Genomic DNA, 15,926 nt, shown 5'->3' with positions numbered 1-15,926 from the left:
TTCTGGAGGTGGAGACAGGTGAAGTGGATGGACAACAAGGTGGTAGGGTAGAAGAAATGAATGCACCAAGGTGTTTAAACAGGAGAGTAATGTAACAGAGCTGGGTGTCCTTACAAAGATCACTGATCAATACACTGGATAACAAAATTTTTCCAAAGGTTTGCTTCCTGAAATAAAATTGGGAATTATGATTGATGACTTTAAGATGAACACAAAGATAATTTCAGATTTGCTGTTTCATGTAGGAAGTTGGAGAAACATTAATTTTGAATTTATCCTGTTTAATTGCATAATGACACTGACACGTTGCATCAGTTCAACCAACTTAAAAATGTTTTGCCGCTGATTTTCATTTGTACTCAGCATCTGATGCCTCGTGTCAGTGTCCAACAATAGTCGGCCAACAGTGATGGATTCCAGTTGCCCTGATCCCACTTTTCCACAGTCACAATGTCCCGGTGAAACCTTTCACCCTGTTCATCACTGACTGCACCAGGATCAGCAGGGAAGACGTCCAAGTACGACTGGAGAGAATAAATTTTCAACGACATGTTGCACTTCATGGTTTTAGATGTTTGAATTAGATTTAAAATATGAAAGGAAATCACAAAAATAGGTTGTATCTAAGAAACTGTATGTGACAGGAAAATGTTAATGTGATTTTCTTGATCAGCAGCCCAAAATCCATCCAAAAGTGTTCAGGAAGCAATACCCATTCTCAACATTTATGGGGGGGGGGGGCAAAGGTATAAACCCAACTAAACATGACTGCTTCTCAGGGAAGGGGGCTCATAAACTTAGAGCAGAGTCCTGGGGGGGCGTTGCATTGCCAAAGGAAGGTTGAGAATGGCTGACGTATGGGAGCAATGGGGCAAGCAGTGTGTTACCGTTACAGTACAGAAGTCAAGCAAGATTGCAGACTGGAAACTGGAGTAAACAAGTAGCTGCAGCAACTCAGTAGGTCGAGCAGCATCCGTGGAGACAATGAGGGAGCCCTGCGCCGCTGGAGGGAGAACTACCTTGTAAGAGCAACCGTGGCAGTGTTCTGTGCTGTAAGGACGGCACTGAGTATTGGCCCCACACTCTTCCCGAGACTCCCCCTGATAGTGAATCCCTTCGTTATGCATCCCCCTCCACATCTCTCCATCTGGTGCTTTGTCATACCTGGATGAGTGCAGGTCTCACTGGAGGAGGGGCTCTGTCTGAATCCTTGTGCCCTGTGGGACCAGCCCTCCACCGCACCTGTGGTCTCACCCTCCCCCCACTGTACCCGTACCCTGTGGTCTTGTTTGGCAGTGAATCATTATTGCCTGTTTATTATTCCTGGTCTGGTACTACATTAATGTACAATTCCAGACTATTTACATAAAACACGTTACCAATTAAAATACAATCATCTCCACTGATGCCATCAAACCCTTGGGGAGCCCACTGTTCCCAGACACCCTCCAAAATGAGTGCCCCTCAGTATCTCTGGGTACACAGGTGTCCTCAGAAGAGGGGCAGGCGGTCAGGCCGAGCTGACCCCTCGACTGTCTGCTGCCTGGACCCAGGGATGGCTCTCCCTCCAGCGTTCCAGCCGCTGAACCGTGGTTCACTTCATTGGCAGCGTCTGCTGTTGACAACACCTTCCTCTCCTTTCACGTGACCACCACAAATATTTTGGCGATTAGCAGCAAAATTATAATCAAATGTAATTTTTAAAAACAAAATCACGATCCTGTAATTAAACTTTGTTGTTGATTATTTGTTACCCTGTAGATTTTATCAAAACCCCCGTCTGGCCTTGAGAGAATCTTCTCACCCAAAACGATCAGCACAGGCACAGACAGTTAATGACTGGATGGAGACGGTTGGCGTAGCGATCAGTGAATCGTCATTACGTCGATCGGGACTGGGGTTCGCATCCTGTGCTGTCTGTGGGTTTTCCCCAGGGTGTCTCGTTTCCTTCCACCATCCAAAACGTACAGTGGGTGTAGGGTAATGGGGTGTAATTGGGCAGCATGGACTCGTGAGCCAAAATGGCCTGTTACTGCACCTACTGCCCACAAGTTACAAATTAACAGAGTGCAGGAGAGCTCAGAGAAACACAACTACCATGATGTTCAGGATGGTGTGGGCTCTGAGTGGAAGGCCAGAGGCTTGAATGGTCAGTTCTGCTGCGTACTTGGTGAACCGGCTGCAGTGGAAACCATTTTGTCTCTGAATGCCAAAAGTTTCGGGGAGGGAAATTGGAGGAGAGCTGGTGTGGGAGAGGATGGGTAGCACATGAAAGCTCCCAGTTAATTGAGTGACAGAACACAGATCGAGGAGCTTCAACCATTCCACAGAGGTCCAACTGGATTGAGGAGGTTCGGAAGGACAGAGGCTTGAATGGTCAGTTCTGCTGCGTACTTGGTGAACCGGCTGCAGTGGAAACCATTTTGTCTCTGAATGCCAAAAGTTTCGGGGAGGGAAATTGGAGGAGAGCTGGTGTGGGAGAGGATGGGTAGCACATGAAAGCTCCCAGTTAATTGAGTGAGAGAACACAGATCGAGGAGCTTCGACCATTCCACAAAGGTCCAACTGGATTGAGGAGGTTCACTCATTCTGAATCGAGGTGTCTGTGGTAGTTTGGGCATCTTGGGAGAGATTCTCAAATTGGTGGTACTGCAATTCTGCCCTTCTATACCCCAGGAACCTAAAAGATAAAACAAATTGTTTATGGATGTAACATCACCCCAGCATTTATATTGTGCTGTCGCAGCCCTAATATGGAGAAAGTTTCACTCAGTGTCTAACCCTGGGAGTTTGTGATGGGACAGTGCAGAGGGAGCTTCATTCTGTGTCTGACCCCAGGAGTATGCGATGGGATGGTGCAGAGGGTGCTTCACTCTGAATCTATCTTCTTTGTAGTCCTCACTTGCTCCCCCTCACCCTCCTGTCTCAGTCCCCCTTAGCCCAGACTCCCATCATCCTTTCTCCTCCATTCACACCGACTCCGCCTTGCTGCACGGGCCAGACCTCTGTGGCTGGAGCTGTGGGTGGGCATGGCACCTTGAGGAGATTTAACAGCAGATTGCTGTGTGCTCAGCTATTTCTGACTGCTGACAGCACTGTTCTATTCTTGGACTGCTCTGCTCTTGATAACACGGAACAGTTGTTCTAATGGCAGGCATTAAAAGTGCTGATGGACAATTCCTAACAGGGAACTGATAAAATGCTTCCTGCACATGCAACCCAACCTAGAAAAGTGCATAGAAATCGCAACTGTGACGCTGCTAGGGTAGTACAATGAATTATACAGCCCACAAGTTCCAGTGAGATCATAGCAATAATGTGCTGGGGATTGCAGGTTAAGGCACCAGTTGGGAAGAGTCAAGATTAGCAACATGGAGATTGTGGCCTTCTTTATATCGGAGAGACTGGGCACAGACTGGGAGATCGCTTCGCTGAGCACCTTCGCTCTGTCCGCACCGGTCACAGTCGCCAAACATTTCAGTCCTGTGCCCCACTTCCACATGTCTGTCTGCCCTCGTATTATCCCACCAAAATCACCCCCGATTTTCTGTCTGGGCACTCTCCAGCCACATGGCATTAACATCGACTTTTCTGGTTTCTGCTACCTGCTCTCCTCTCCCCCCTCTCTTACTCTTCCCCTTTCCAGCTCTCCTCCCTTCACTCTTTATTCACCTAGCTATCCCTCCTCCCCCTGCTTGCTGCTGTCCCCTCCCTCCCTTCTCCACATATTACATAGAACACTACAGCACAGTACAGGCCCTTCGGCCTTCGATGTTGTGCCGATCCATTAGCTCCTGCCTTTGGGACCACACCTCCCACCCCCACAAATCTTTTGTTCAGACGCCTGCTGACATTTTTCCATACCTTGATGAAGGGCTTAAGCCCAAAATGTTTGTTTTCTATCTTTTCTCTTTGCTGTATAAAGGACACTGACCTGCTGAGTTTCTTCTGAATCATTTTTACTTCAACCACAGTGCCTGCAGATTTTTGTGTTTTACTCCAGAGGATGGAGAACCTTGTTTGCCAAATGTCCAATGATAAACCTCAACCCAATGAAGTACCTTTATCCAATGACCAATACAATTCCCCCACTGACTAATGATGAATCTTGACCTCATCATTGAAGAACCATTTTTGATCATTGAATCCATGTTTACCCAATGATCCAATGAAGAAGCTTGACTCAAAGAACTTCTACCCAATGTCCAAGGAAGAATCTTTGCCCAGTAACCCAATGATGAACTACCTAGTGGTCAATGGAGAACTTTGACCCAATGTCCAATGGAGAACCATATTTACCCAATGCCAAATGGGGCAAACACATTCAATAGTCCGTCCGATGTGAAGGTGCCTTACCCAATAATCCCGGTTGGAATGAGGAGTAAAGCAGCACCGAAGAGAAAGGAAAATCCTTTCATGAAGTAGAGTGTTGCAGGATACAAGGAGTTGAAGACCACAGTCGACGCCAGTGAGCATGCACTCTCCACACATGCCACCGAGGCAAACAGAGCTCCTAGACCGAAAGAGAAAACACCCATCTCAAACACACCACTTCGATTTTGTTTTCCCTAAAGGCATCTTCTAGACCAGCCATCCTCCATCTCCCCCCTCCCCGACCCCCATCCCCACTCTGGGGGCCAAAGTGTTTTTTTATGTAGTTAGTAGAACTGCATTAGATCAGTGCTTGAAGAGAAGCACACATACGTTTGTACAGAGATCCAGGAGTCTGTGTGAAAGTCATTATCTGTAGAGTGAGTACATGTGTGTGAGCAGGTAGAGTATAGGCAGCCACTGGTATCAGAGACCAACCTGGATCTCTGCCTGTCCCGCATCGGACTTGTCAGCCACAAACGAGCCTGCAGCTGACGTGGACATTTACCCCCTCCATAAATCTTCGTCCGCGAAGCCAAGCCAAAGAGTAGGAGAGAAGTACAGAAGAAACCAATTAAACTTGACTGCTTCACAGGGAAGGGGCCCAGAAACTGAGCAGAGTCCTGAGGGGGCCATAACCAAAAGAATGTTGGTCATGCTCTGGGAGTCTGCATTAAGGGGGCATTATATCGGAGAAATCCAATCAGCAATGCTGAGGAAGAACAAGGCACGGAAACCTGTAATACCTTTCCCGAGGCAGATTGCTGAGTATTTCAACTCTGGTTTTGGAACTTGGTCAGGTATTAAAGATTATAAAAGTTACAATGCCCTTAAAACTTAGAATGGTCACCATCTGACATCACTGGGGAGAATTTTGGGACTGAATGATCTCCTCTCTGGCACATCCAGACACAGAGCAAAACAGCATGGAAACAGACCGTTTGGCCCACCAACTCTGTGCTGGCCATCAACTGCCCATTTACACGAATCCAACGGGAGGATGTTCTAACTCCACACAAAGAGTGCCTGAGGTCAGGAATGAACCTGGGTCTCTGGTGCTGAGAGGTGTCGCCTCTACCCGCTGTGTGTGACTTTGTCCCATTACCGCAGGCTGTGGACCAAGCCTGTGCTTGTCCTGCTCTCTGCCCTGTCCCCTGGCTTGGATCCGGCTATGAACTTTCTCCTTCATCCAGTGCCCCTACCTACACAGGCTGGAGTGACACGACCAGGTTTCAAAAGATGCTATGGAAATGCAGGCTCTGTCTTCTTTCTGTGGTCAGGCACTGAGCCACTGGTGAGCCGATGAGGTTTGATTTTGTATCCGGAATGCTCATCTCTGTGAATAACAGCAGAAGTTTTCCCAGCAAAATTTGGGTTAACTGAAATGATCCTGAATTCTAACAACCACTCCATCCTTCTCTAGAAGCATCATGGCAGCACACCTTCCTCACTGCAAGTTTTAAGAACTGACCTTTACAAATTGGTCGAACTGAACTCTCAACCTCCTTTGCTACGTGTTCCCCATCCTGACAGCTCCAACCTTATCCACCCCCACTAACAAAGACAACTTGTCCTCCAACCTCTATCTTACTGCCTTTTCAAACTTTTACTCCCTCCTCAAACCCTGGTGTCGTACCTCACTCGCCCTTGACACTGGAACCTCGTTAGGCATTCAGGACGTTCTCCCAGGAATGAGAGAGGGAATGCAATCAGAGGCCATTGGAGTGCAGTGCTGGCCCTTCAGGTAGTGAATGGGCCAGGATTCAGTGTGGAGAGGCTCCATGTGAGCTTGGTATTGGGTGAAGATAAGGAATAGGAGTTGGAGTAGGCCATCGAGCCTGCTCCGCCACTCGACGAGATTACGGCTGATCTGATGATGGGCTCATCTCCACCCACTTGCCTTTTCCCCAGATTCCTTAATTCCCTTGTGAAGTAGAAATTTATCCAGCCTTGATAAATATATTTATTGAGGTCATCTCCACTGCTTCAATGGGCAGCAAATTCCAGATTCCCCACCCTCTGGGAACAGTAGGTATGAGCACTCCAGTTCGACATGCCTAGGTGCAGTGATGAAGTTTCTTTTGCGAGCTTTCCTGCTAATCATCTCAGTTGTAGTACAGCAAGGAAGACACAGAATAAAAGTCAGTTAGAGAGAAAGATCTGTTAGAATAGAGAAAATTGATGGGGGTGGGGTGGTTTGTGTGATGGTCTGAGCAGTGTTCACAACCTCTGTAGTTTCATTACTGAGAAGTGGGCTGGGGATGGCAACTCTCTCTCCCCCTCTCTGTCTGGACTCATTTCTCAGATGGAGAGAAGTGATTCAGCGAGGCTTCCAGCATAGTGCTTGAGGATGCTGAGGGTGTAGGGAAGATCATTGGAGTGTTCGGATTCAGGAACATTAAAACAGATCTGTAGTATGCAGGGTGCCAGAGAAATAACTTTAATGTCCCGACTTGTACAGTACCTTGAACAAAGCAGACAATCTCAAAGTGGCTTGTTTGACAAAGGTACACATGGTCCAATAACCAATGGTTTAGACACAAAGGTAGAGCAGGGATTTAAATGCATGCTAGACAGACGTGCTGGAACAAGTCTTGGTGTGAGTTAGGTCTCCTGCAGCAGATGTGGAGTTGTCTCCAGCCGGGGGTGGGCAGGGAATTGTGGGACCTTGGCCAGGAGGGAGGTGGAATTGTGGGACCTCTGGCCGGGAGGGATTGTGGGATCACTCTGGACTCGGATGCAATGTGAAACCAGGCCGGGCTTGGACAACGCAGCAGAGGGTGGAAAGGTAATGTGTGTCTCTTCCTCGATCCAACACCACCCTGGGAGGTAGCGGGAGATGGTCCTCATTCTCCAGATCAGATCACTCTGGGACAGTGCTTTACATGAGCCAATCTCAGTACTCTCAATGTAATGGGGTGAACTGACTGCCCCCAGGTCCTGTCCCAGGTTCCCACCAAGCCCTTGAGACCCACACCCTTTGGCGTTCTCAACCTGTGTTTTATGAGCTCCTGATCGATCAGTACAAGGTCAGGGTGGTAAAGGAAGTTAAACTTTGTTCCTCAGATGTCTATTACTGATTACCTTTTATATCGCTAGTACTTTACAACCAAGGATAAGAGATACATGAGATTGTGGATGTTCAGAAAATTCACTACCCACAAGTAATAATGGCTGTTCTTCTCGCCTCCTGGCAACCACCTATTCAACAAATGTACTTCATATTGATCAGAATATGCGGAGGACATAATATCAGGTGTAGGAGGCAGAAAAAGGATGTCTCCCCCATGACAACCATCCAAAGGTTAAGGTGCAGGTTGTGCTCCAGGGTCAGACACTCTTACACACTGTTCCCCGGGGCCAGACATACACTGTGTGCCGGGGTCAGACACTCTTACACACTGTTCCCCGAGGCCAGACACTCTAACACACTGCACCTGATAGAACAGTACAGGCCCTTTGGCCCACAATGTTGTACCGCCCTCTGTAAACCTACTCCAAACCCCTCCCTACCTCATACTCATGACCTATCTCAGCGTGTTATTGGGTCAGGTCTGAGGCCCAATAAGTACATAGCCAACTGAAGGAAGGTTTCTGTCCCTCCCCCTCTTCCACTTTGGGCAGTAGGTCTAAGATCCCCAACAACCTCTTGGTGAAAATTTATTATTTCCACCAATTGTTTCCAATCCCAGATCCCAGTCTTTGATATATATATTTAGAGAAAAATGTCCTTAATAACTTTCTACACACCCAACCACCACCCCTCATAACTTTAAACATCTCCCCTCGGCCTCTTCCAATGAAGATAATCCCAGTTTATCAGATCTCTTCTCACAACTATCATCTTCAAGTCTTGGCAACATTCCTGTAAACCTCCTGTTCCTGATCCTTGCCTGCACACATTGCTAACCTCTTCCACTCGCTTGAAGTTAACATCAGGAGGCCAATGTTCCAAGCGCAAATAACCGTTCTCAGTAACACACGGCAGGTCAGGCAGTGTCTGCAGGAGAAAGAGCAAACATTTGCCTGCCTCGCGGAGTTTCCTGCATTCTCCCGCCCCCCCATCCCACCAGACTTTCAACATCTGCAGATTTTTGTTTTTTGTTCAAATTTCTTGTCAGAATACTTATTTAATTTCTCTAATACTGTAAGGGGCAGTGGGCAATGCTCATGGAAACTCTGTCTGCCTTCCGGTAAGAAAAAGTACAGTAAAACCCCTACTCTCTGGCACCTACAGGGATTTATAGATGCCAGATATTCAAGTTTCCCAGTTGCTTGAGACTGAATATTGTGTGAATGGAGAAGTAATGGCAAGGTGTGCCAATTTTAAACCCGTATTTTTTACCCATTTATTTTCCACTTTTTTCTGCCAGTTGCTTGAATTCCAGATAACAGGGGTTTTACTGTACGTCATGTATATTATGTTTTGAATGTAATAAAAGGAACCTTGAAGCTCAACACGACATCACATACAACCCTGAGATTCTTTTTCCTGTGAGGCTTGGTAGATAAATCACTTACCTTGTTCTGTCACTCCCACTAACTTTGACATCTTGGCTCTGAGCACCGGAGTCGTGGTCATCCCAAGAACACGCAGCCCATAACCTGGGAATGGGGAAAGTAAGCTCATTACCACGACATCATCGCGTGTTGGAAAACACACACCTACAGTAACACTGTGCCGGAGGTTTCGATCTGAACCTTGTAGCAGCATACAGCAATGCTTCCCAAACTGGGTTCCGCAGACGTCAGGCCTCAAGACGCCATTTTCAACCAATGAGACTTGGATTTCTGCTGGCACAAGGCTGGCCACATTTTAAAAATTTAAACTGCTTTCCTCTCTTCCACCCCCCCCCCCCCACCCCTCACTCACTCCCTCCCCAGTCTCGCTCGCTTCCTTCCATCTCGCTGAGGTTAGTATGGGAACTAGTGAATGAAACGGGCATGGGCACTGAAATGGTGTTGGTCAGGACTGGGTCCTACGTCGATTGAGGCATCGGGGTCTAGCAACTGGACGGCGGGGACAGGGGTTAGCGATGGAGGTGTTGGAAGCTCAGGCCTGTGGGCAGCAGAGGCCGGGATAAAACCCTGTCCACCTGTGACGCCACTTTCAGGGAATTATGTATCTGCATTCCCAGGTCCCTCTTCCACTGCACTCTTCAGTGCCCAACCATTCACCGTGTATGTCCTTTCTTGGTTTGTCCTTCCAAAATGCAACACCTCACACTTGTCTGCATTAAATTCCATCTCCATTTTACAGCCCATTTTTCCATCTAGTGCACATCCCTCTACAAGCTTCGAAAACCATAGCTGAAGGTTGAGAATGGCTGCTATAGAAGCTATTTTAAATGTAACAATCAACATGGCGGAAAACCCATCCGGCCCTTGAAACCTGTGCAGCCCACGAAGGCCTCGGGCCATTGCACGTGATCACAGACTAGCAGACATACCTGTGAACATGAGGGTGCTGGTGGCAGCCACAGAAAACGTCACCAAGCCTGCAATGTTGGACAGCAGGCCAATCTCTGCGATCCCACTGTCACTAATGCAAAACTGCATAGCTTTCAGTCCCAGCAGACTGATCAGGTAAGTCAGGTGCTCCAATGCCAGTCCATATCCGATCCAATCCGACTCCCAGCACAGGGGTGAGCTCAGCTCGAAGAGGATCATGATGTCCTTGATTCCGAAGTGCACGGTCACCACTACGAAGAGGGCAAGTGCATAGAGCCAAAGGCCAAGCGTGCCACCAGAGTACAGGCGATACACTGACCTATAGTGTTGTGTTGTGAACAGCTTGGATGGCTGCTTTGCGGCCACCGACTCTGGGACGAAGGCGAAGGCATAGGCAACAGTGGCCAGGTTCAAGGCCAACACCAGCCAGAAGGGGTTGGTGTAACTCTGAGCCTTGCTCCACAACCCTCCGATAATGCTACCGCACATCCCAGCCACCCCTAGGCACGATTCTAGCACTGCCACACGGAACGTTCGTGACTGCCGGTCGCTGGTGTCCGCGATGTAGGAGAAGCACCCCGCCAGGATCATGCTGAAGTCGCCCGACAGGGCACTCAGTAGGCGCCCGATCAGAAAGAAACCAACCGGCAGCTCCAGATACATGACGATGAGGTAGACGGTGGACTGCAGAGCCAAGCCAATGGCAGGCATCATCAGGATCGGCCTACGTCCGACACGGTCACTCCAGGCCCCAAGCAGAGTCACAGAGAAAAGTACCACGGCGAAGCCCCCCACATTGATGTACAGGTTCCAGTGGGAAGTCATAGCCTCGACAGCCTGAAAGACAAAATTACCGTCATGGCACTCCTTCCAGTAGGGCTCAGCCCAGCCTTGTGCCCTGATAAACTGGCCCATCCCCACACACAAACAGCCCTGAACTCCATGGAGGACATCTACACGAGGCAGTGTTTTAAAAATGCAGTCTCTATCCTCGAGGACCCCACCACCCAGACCATGGCCTCTTCTCTCTGCTACCATCAGGGAAAAAGGTACAGCAGCCTGAAGACTAGCACTCAGCGGCTCAAGAACAGCTTCTTCCCCTCTCCCATCAGATTCCTGAATGATCAATGAGCCAAAGACACTGCCTTACTTTGACTTTTCATGCACTATTTTTATTTATTGTTGTAAGGTGGTTTATATGAATATTTCCCCTGTGATGCTGCCACAAAACAACAATTTTGTGACTTGTACATTTAATTTGGGAGCAGGATCGACGGCCGGCTCCTGCTCCTATTTCTTACGTTCTTAACCCCCTTTCAATGAAGACCAATTCAGGAATACAAATGACCAGACAGACATGCATCTTTAATAAAAAAAATTCTTCCATACGTTTTTAAAAGCATTTTTCAAGATAATGAAAGTATTTTATGATATTTATATCCAATTAAATGAAAGAATGTACGTAGAGTAGTACAATGTGGTTACTATATAGAAAATGCATGCTATTGATAGAGAATTTGGCTTATGGCCCCTTGCATTACCCAAGGGCTGCCAGTCTTCTGCTTGTTCAGGCGCTGGAACATGGACCAACCAACAATCTGCAGGACAAACTCAGTGGGTTGAGCAGTGACTGTCAGAGAAACAGAACCGTTGTTCATTTTGGCTTGGAGCCCTTCATCAAGATTAGGAGGGCAGGAGGAGACACGTGATGGAGTAGTGGCCGGTAGGGGAACTCCAGCCCTCTCCAGAAAAGTTAAAAAAAGATAGAGAAAATGCAAAGGCACAAACTTAAAAACCAAAACAAAGTGAAAGTAAAAGTGTGGAGAAAATGGCAGCGAAGAAAGAAAAACCAAAAACAACGGGAAGAAAAGAAGAAGGAAAGACGTCGGAAGAAGAAGGTGAAGGCCTTACCAGTCCGAAGAGGCCCGCTGCGGAGAGAGAAGCCTGCTCCCACAGGTCAGTGGAGGTCCCGGGCTCGGGACTACAAAAATGGCTCGCAGAGCCGAGTAAAAGTGCGCAACCGCGCATGTGCGATATTTGATTTATTAAAAAAAGACGCACAACAGACAATATTTGTAAATTTATTAACTTAATTCATGCAGTGGAAGGGAGTAAAGCGCCAACAGTAGCAGTTGCTTTAGACGCAGAGAAGGCCTTTGACAGAGTAGAATGGAATTATTTATTCAAAGTATTGCAAAAATTCAGTTTACCAGAGAAGTATATTAATTGGATTAAAGCATTATATAAGGGGCCATTGGCGAAAGTGACAGTAAATGGATATATATCAAAGCAATTTAACTTAAGCAGGTCAACACGGCAGGGATGCCCACTATCACCCTTATTGTTCGCGTTAGCTATAGAACCACTAGTAGAATTGATAAGAACAGAAAATAATATAAAAGGGATAAAAATAAAAGACAAGGAATATAAAATCAGTTTATTTGCGGATGATGTTATAGTATACTTAACAGAACCAGAACTATCAATAAAAGAATTATATAAGAAATTGAAGGAATCTGGAGAAGTGTCGGGTTACAAGATTAACATAAATAAAAGTGAAGCAATGGCAATGAATAATGCGGATTTCTCAAAATTTAAGAAGGAATCACCATTCAGATGGCAAATGCAAGCAATAAGATACCTAGGTATGCAAATAAATAAAAATCTCGGCCAACTATATAAACTCCATTATTATCCACTAATGAAAAAATTACAGGACAATTTAGAGCATTGGAAAGATTTACCACTAACACTAATAGGAAGGATAAACTTTATTAAAATGAACATTTTCCCAAGGATATTATACCTATTTCAGGCATTGCCAATACACTTGACAGAGAAATTCTTCAAGGAGTTAAAGAAAATAATAAGGAAATTTTTATGGAAAGGGGCGGAAACCGAAGATAGCACTAGATAAATTAACAGAATGGTATAAACAAGGAGGCTTACAACTGCCAAACTTTAAAAATTATTATAGAGCCGCACAATTAAGATACCTATCATATTTTTATCAAACAAGGGAAAAGCCAGATTGGACTAGATTAGAATTAGATAAAATAGGAGAAAAGATACCTGAACACATATTATATAAATGGGATGAAAAATTGGTACAACATAGAAGTTCTCCAATATTACATCATCTACTCAATATTTGGAAAAAGATTCATGAAGAAAGGAATAAAACAAATTATCAATTACCAAAACTAATATTGACGCAAAATAAGTTACTCCCTTTTACAATAGATAACCTTTCCTTTAGAGAATGGGAGAAAAAAGGGATTAAAAGAATAGAAAATTGTTTTTCAGGAAATAGATTATTATCCTTTGAACAAATGAAAGATAAATACAATATAATTCAAGATACAGTGCTGGCATATTACCAATTGAGATCCTACTTGAAGGACAAATTAGGAAGTAGTCTGAGGTTACCAGAGGGAAGTAACTTTGAATATGTGATTACAGATACAATGATAATCAAAAGATTTATAACAAATATGTATATTAAACTGCAAGAAATGGAGAATGAGGAAACAAATGGTAAAACTAAACAAAAATGGGAACAAGATTTAAATATAAAGATAAAAAAGGAAACATGGGAGAAGTTATGTTCTGGAACGATGAGAAATACAATAAATACGAGGTAACGTATGATACAATATAACTGGATACACAGGCTATACATTACACCTCAAAAGTTAAATAAATGGGACCCAACAATATCTGATAGATATTTTCGATGTAAAAAAGAAATGGGAACAACAATTCATGCAATCTGGACATGTGAGAAAGTAGAAAAATTTTGGGAAGATCTAAACCAAATATTAAATAAAATTACAGAAAACAATATACCAAAGAATCCAGAGATCTTTCTCCTAAGTAACATAAAAAACAAAGAATTTGGAATTGATTTGGATGGTGCACAAAAAAGATTTGTTAAGATAGCTCTAGCCGTAGCAAAAAAATGTATTATGTCAACCTGGAAATTGGAAGATAATTTGAAAATACAACAATGGTATATAGAAATGAATAAATGTATTCCATTAGAAAAAATAACATATAGTTTAAGAAATAATATTGAAATATTTGAACAAATATGGGAGCCTTACATGAAACACCTACCGGGGTCATTCACTACCTAAATTAACGAAAGGAGAAGGAAATGAAAAGAATTGACTCAGTGGAATTTCTTGTTTATTTTTATTGAATGACAACATTGTTTGACTAGTTCAATGTATCCTAAATTTTGTACTTTAAATGGACGGGGGTGGTGGGGGGGAGAGAGGTAGGGAGGGTGGGATGGGAGGAGGGAAGAAAATGGCACTGTATATATTTGAAAAGGAAAAAGTATGTATCATGGTTAATGTGGTTTATGGTGTGAAAAATAAAAATTTTTTAAAAAAGATTAGGAGGGCAGAGGGGAGATGGCCGATATAATGTGGTGGGGGGGGGGGGTTTGCACAGGGCCAGTGGGGGGGGATTGGTGAAGCAGGGAGGGGTGAAGGATGATGGACAGGGGAACTTGATTGGCTGGTGCCAGACAAAGGGGGAGAGAGGGGTGTGAAACATGGAGTCAGGTTGGAGTGGGGGTTAGGTGGAGAATGTGAAAAACAGAAGTCTGCAGACGATGTGATATAGTAAAAACTCGGAAATGCTGGCAGAACTCGGCTGGTCTTTTCAGTGTGCATAGGAGACAAAGATATTACCAACATTTTGGGCCTGAGCAGAATGAGCCAGAAGCCAGAAAACTCAGAATTCAGACAATGGTGGCTGGAGGAGGAACCCAGGCCCAACAAAGGGTGTTACTTGGACATGATAACACAGGATATTTGTGGGAAAGGAGACAGAAGGGAGAGACAGAGCTGGGTTCTCCTTTTGTGTCTCCTGCACGAATTCTTCACCTGCACTTCCTGACTAGAAACATTGGCTATTCTTCTAAAAGTCCGCAACGCGCCTAAAGTGAATCCGCTGCCCTGAAGGGTGACCACATTTTGGTTTAGAAATGCTCCCAGTGCACCCTGGATGTTTTACAGACTCCGTGTAAACAAAGGCAATATTATTTGTAGGGCCATTTAATGAATGTAATGACATTTATTCATAGCTCAGAACTTAATTACTTGATTTGCACCTCGATTTCCTTGTGTTTAATTTTACTAATGAGGATTGGTTGATTATTTATCTGTGATTTTGTTTAAATTAATAAACCGCTACGTTGTGGGGTATTGACTGATCAGAGTTTGATTGGTTACTGGCTGGGGTTATTGATCAACTCGGGTCTCGGTCTCCTTAGTGATTCATCATGATCCCGACATCGATTACAATCGCCCTCGAGAATCGCCCACCGATTATCCCCGGTTAATGATGCTGATAATCGATGACGGTGGCCAGCAGTCAATGGGCATCGATTCCCCAGCCTCCTCACCCGCTCCAGCCCCGGGACTCCGGCCTCGCCCGCTCCAGCCCCCCAAGCCCCCACCCCGGCCTCACCCGCTCCAAGCCGGCCTCGGGCCCCGGCGTCGCGTTGCAGCCTCGACTCCGGTTGCCGCGGAAGCCCAGCTCGGCGCTCACCCTCTGGTAGATGTACTGGGTGGCGAGTGGGACCTGCAGCGTCAGCGCCAGCATGGCCATGAACACCACCGGCTCCACCGTCACGCAGCAGCGTGACCGCAGACGGGCGCCGAGCCCTGAAGTCCGGCCTGGGCCAGAGCCCGCGTCGGGGGACGGTGGTGGTGCGGGCGGCAAGGCCTCAGAGCTGGGGGCGGCCATCTTACCGCGCCGTCACCTGTCGCTCACCGCGCGGGGGGCGGGGCGCCGTCACCTGTCGCTCATCGCGCGGGGGCGGGGCTCAGTCACCTGTCGCTCATCGCGCGGGGGCGGGGCTCAGTCACCTGTCGCTCATCGCGCGGGGGGCGGGGCTCCGTCACCTGTCGCTCACCGCGCGGGAGGCGGGGCGCCGTCAGCTGTCGCTCATCGCGCGGGGGGCGGGGCGCCATCGCCTGTCACTCGCCGCATGAGGGGGCGTGGCGCCAACACCTGTCACTCACCGCATGAGGGGGCGGGGCGCCAGCACCTGTCACTCACTGCATGAGGGCGCGGGGCGCCAACAC

General features: G+C 46.5%; 1 protein-coding gene across 5 annotated transcripts in view; it reads right to left on the bottom strand.

The window, feature by feature from the left end:
* The window catches only part of LOC138749449 (proton-coupled folate transporter-like), a 52,591-nt gene extending 36,901 nt beyond the window's left edge, over positions 1–15,690 (bottom strand). For 3 of the 5 annotated variants that reach the window (XR_011348649.1, XR_011348648.1, XM_069910784.1), the window contains exons 1-4: positions 15,307–15,690; positions 9,822–10,659; positions 8,893–8,976; positions 4,357–4,513 (exon numbers count right to left, since the gene is read on the bottom strand). Coding sequence is in view for 3 of the 5 variants with exons in the window: in XM_069910784.1 (XP_069766885.1) it covers positions 4,357–4,513; positions 8,893–8,976; positions 9,822–10,659; positions 15,307–15,585 (1,358 nt within the window). In the remaining 2 variants the exon portion in view is untranslated. Of the gene's footprint in view, positions 1–260; positions 2,681–4,356; positions 4,514–8,892; positions 8,977–9,821; positions 10,660–15,306 lie in introns of those variants that run through there. The other 2 variants (XM_069910785.1, XM_069910783.1) reach the window with 2 other exon arrangements.
* Between the last annotated feature and the right edge of the window lie 236 nt (positions 15,691–15,926).

The sequence above is a fragment of the Narcine bancroftii genome, chromosome 14, assembly GCF_036971445.1.
Source record: "Narcine bancroftii isolate sNarBan1 chromosome 14, sNarBan1.hap1, whole genome shotgun sequence".
Taxonomy (NCBI): Eukaryota; Metazoa; Chordata; class Chondrichthyes; order Torpediniformes; family Narcinidae; genus Narcine; species Narcine bancroftii.
This window is presented reverse-complemented; position numbering and strand designations above follow the sequence as displayed.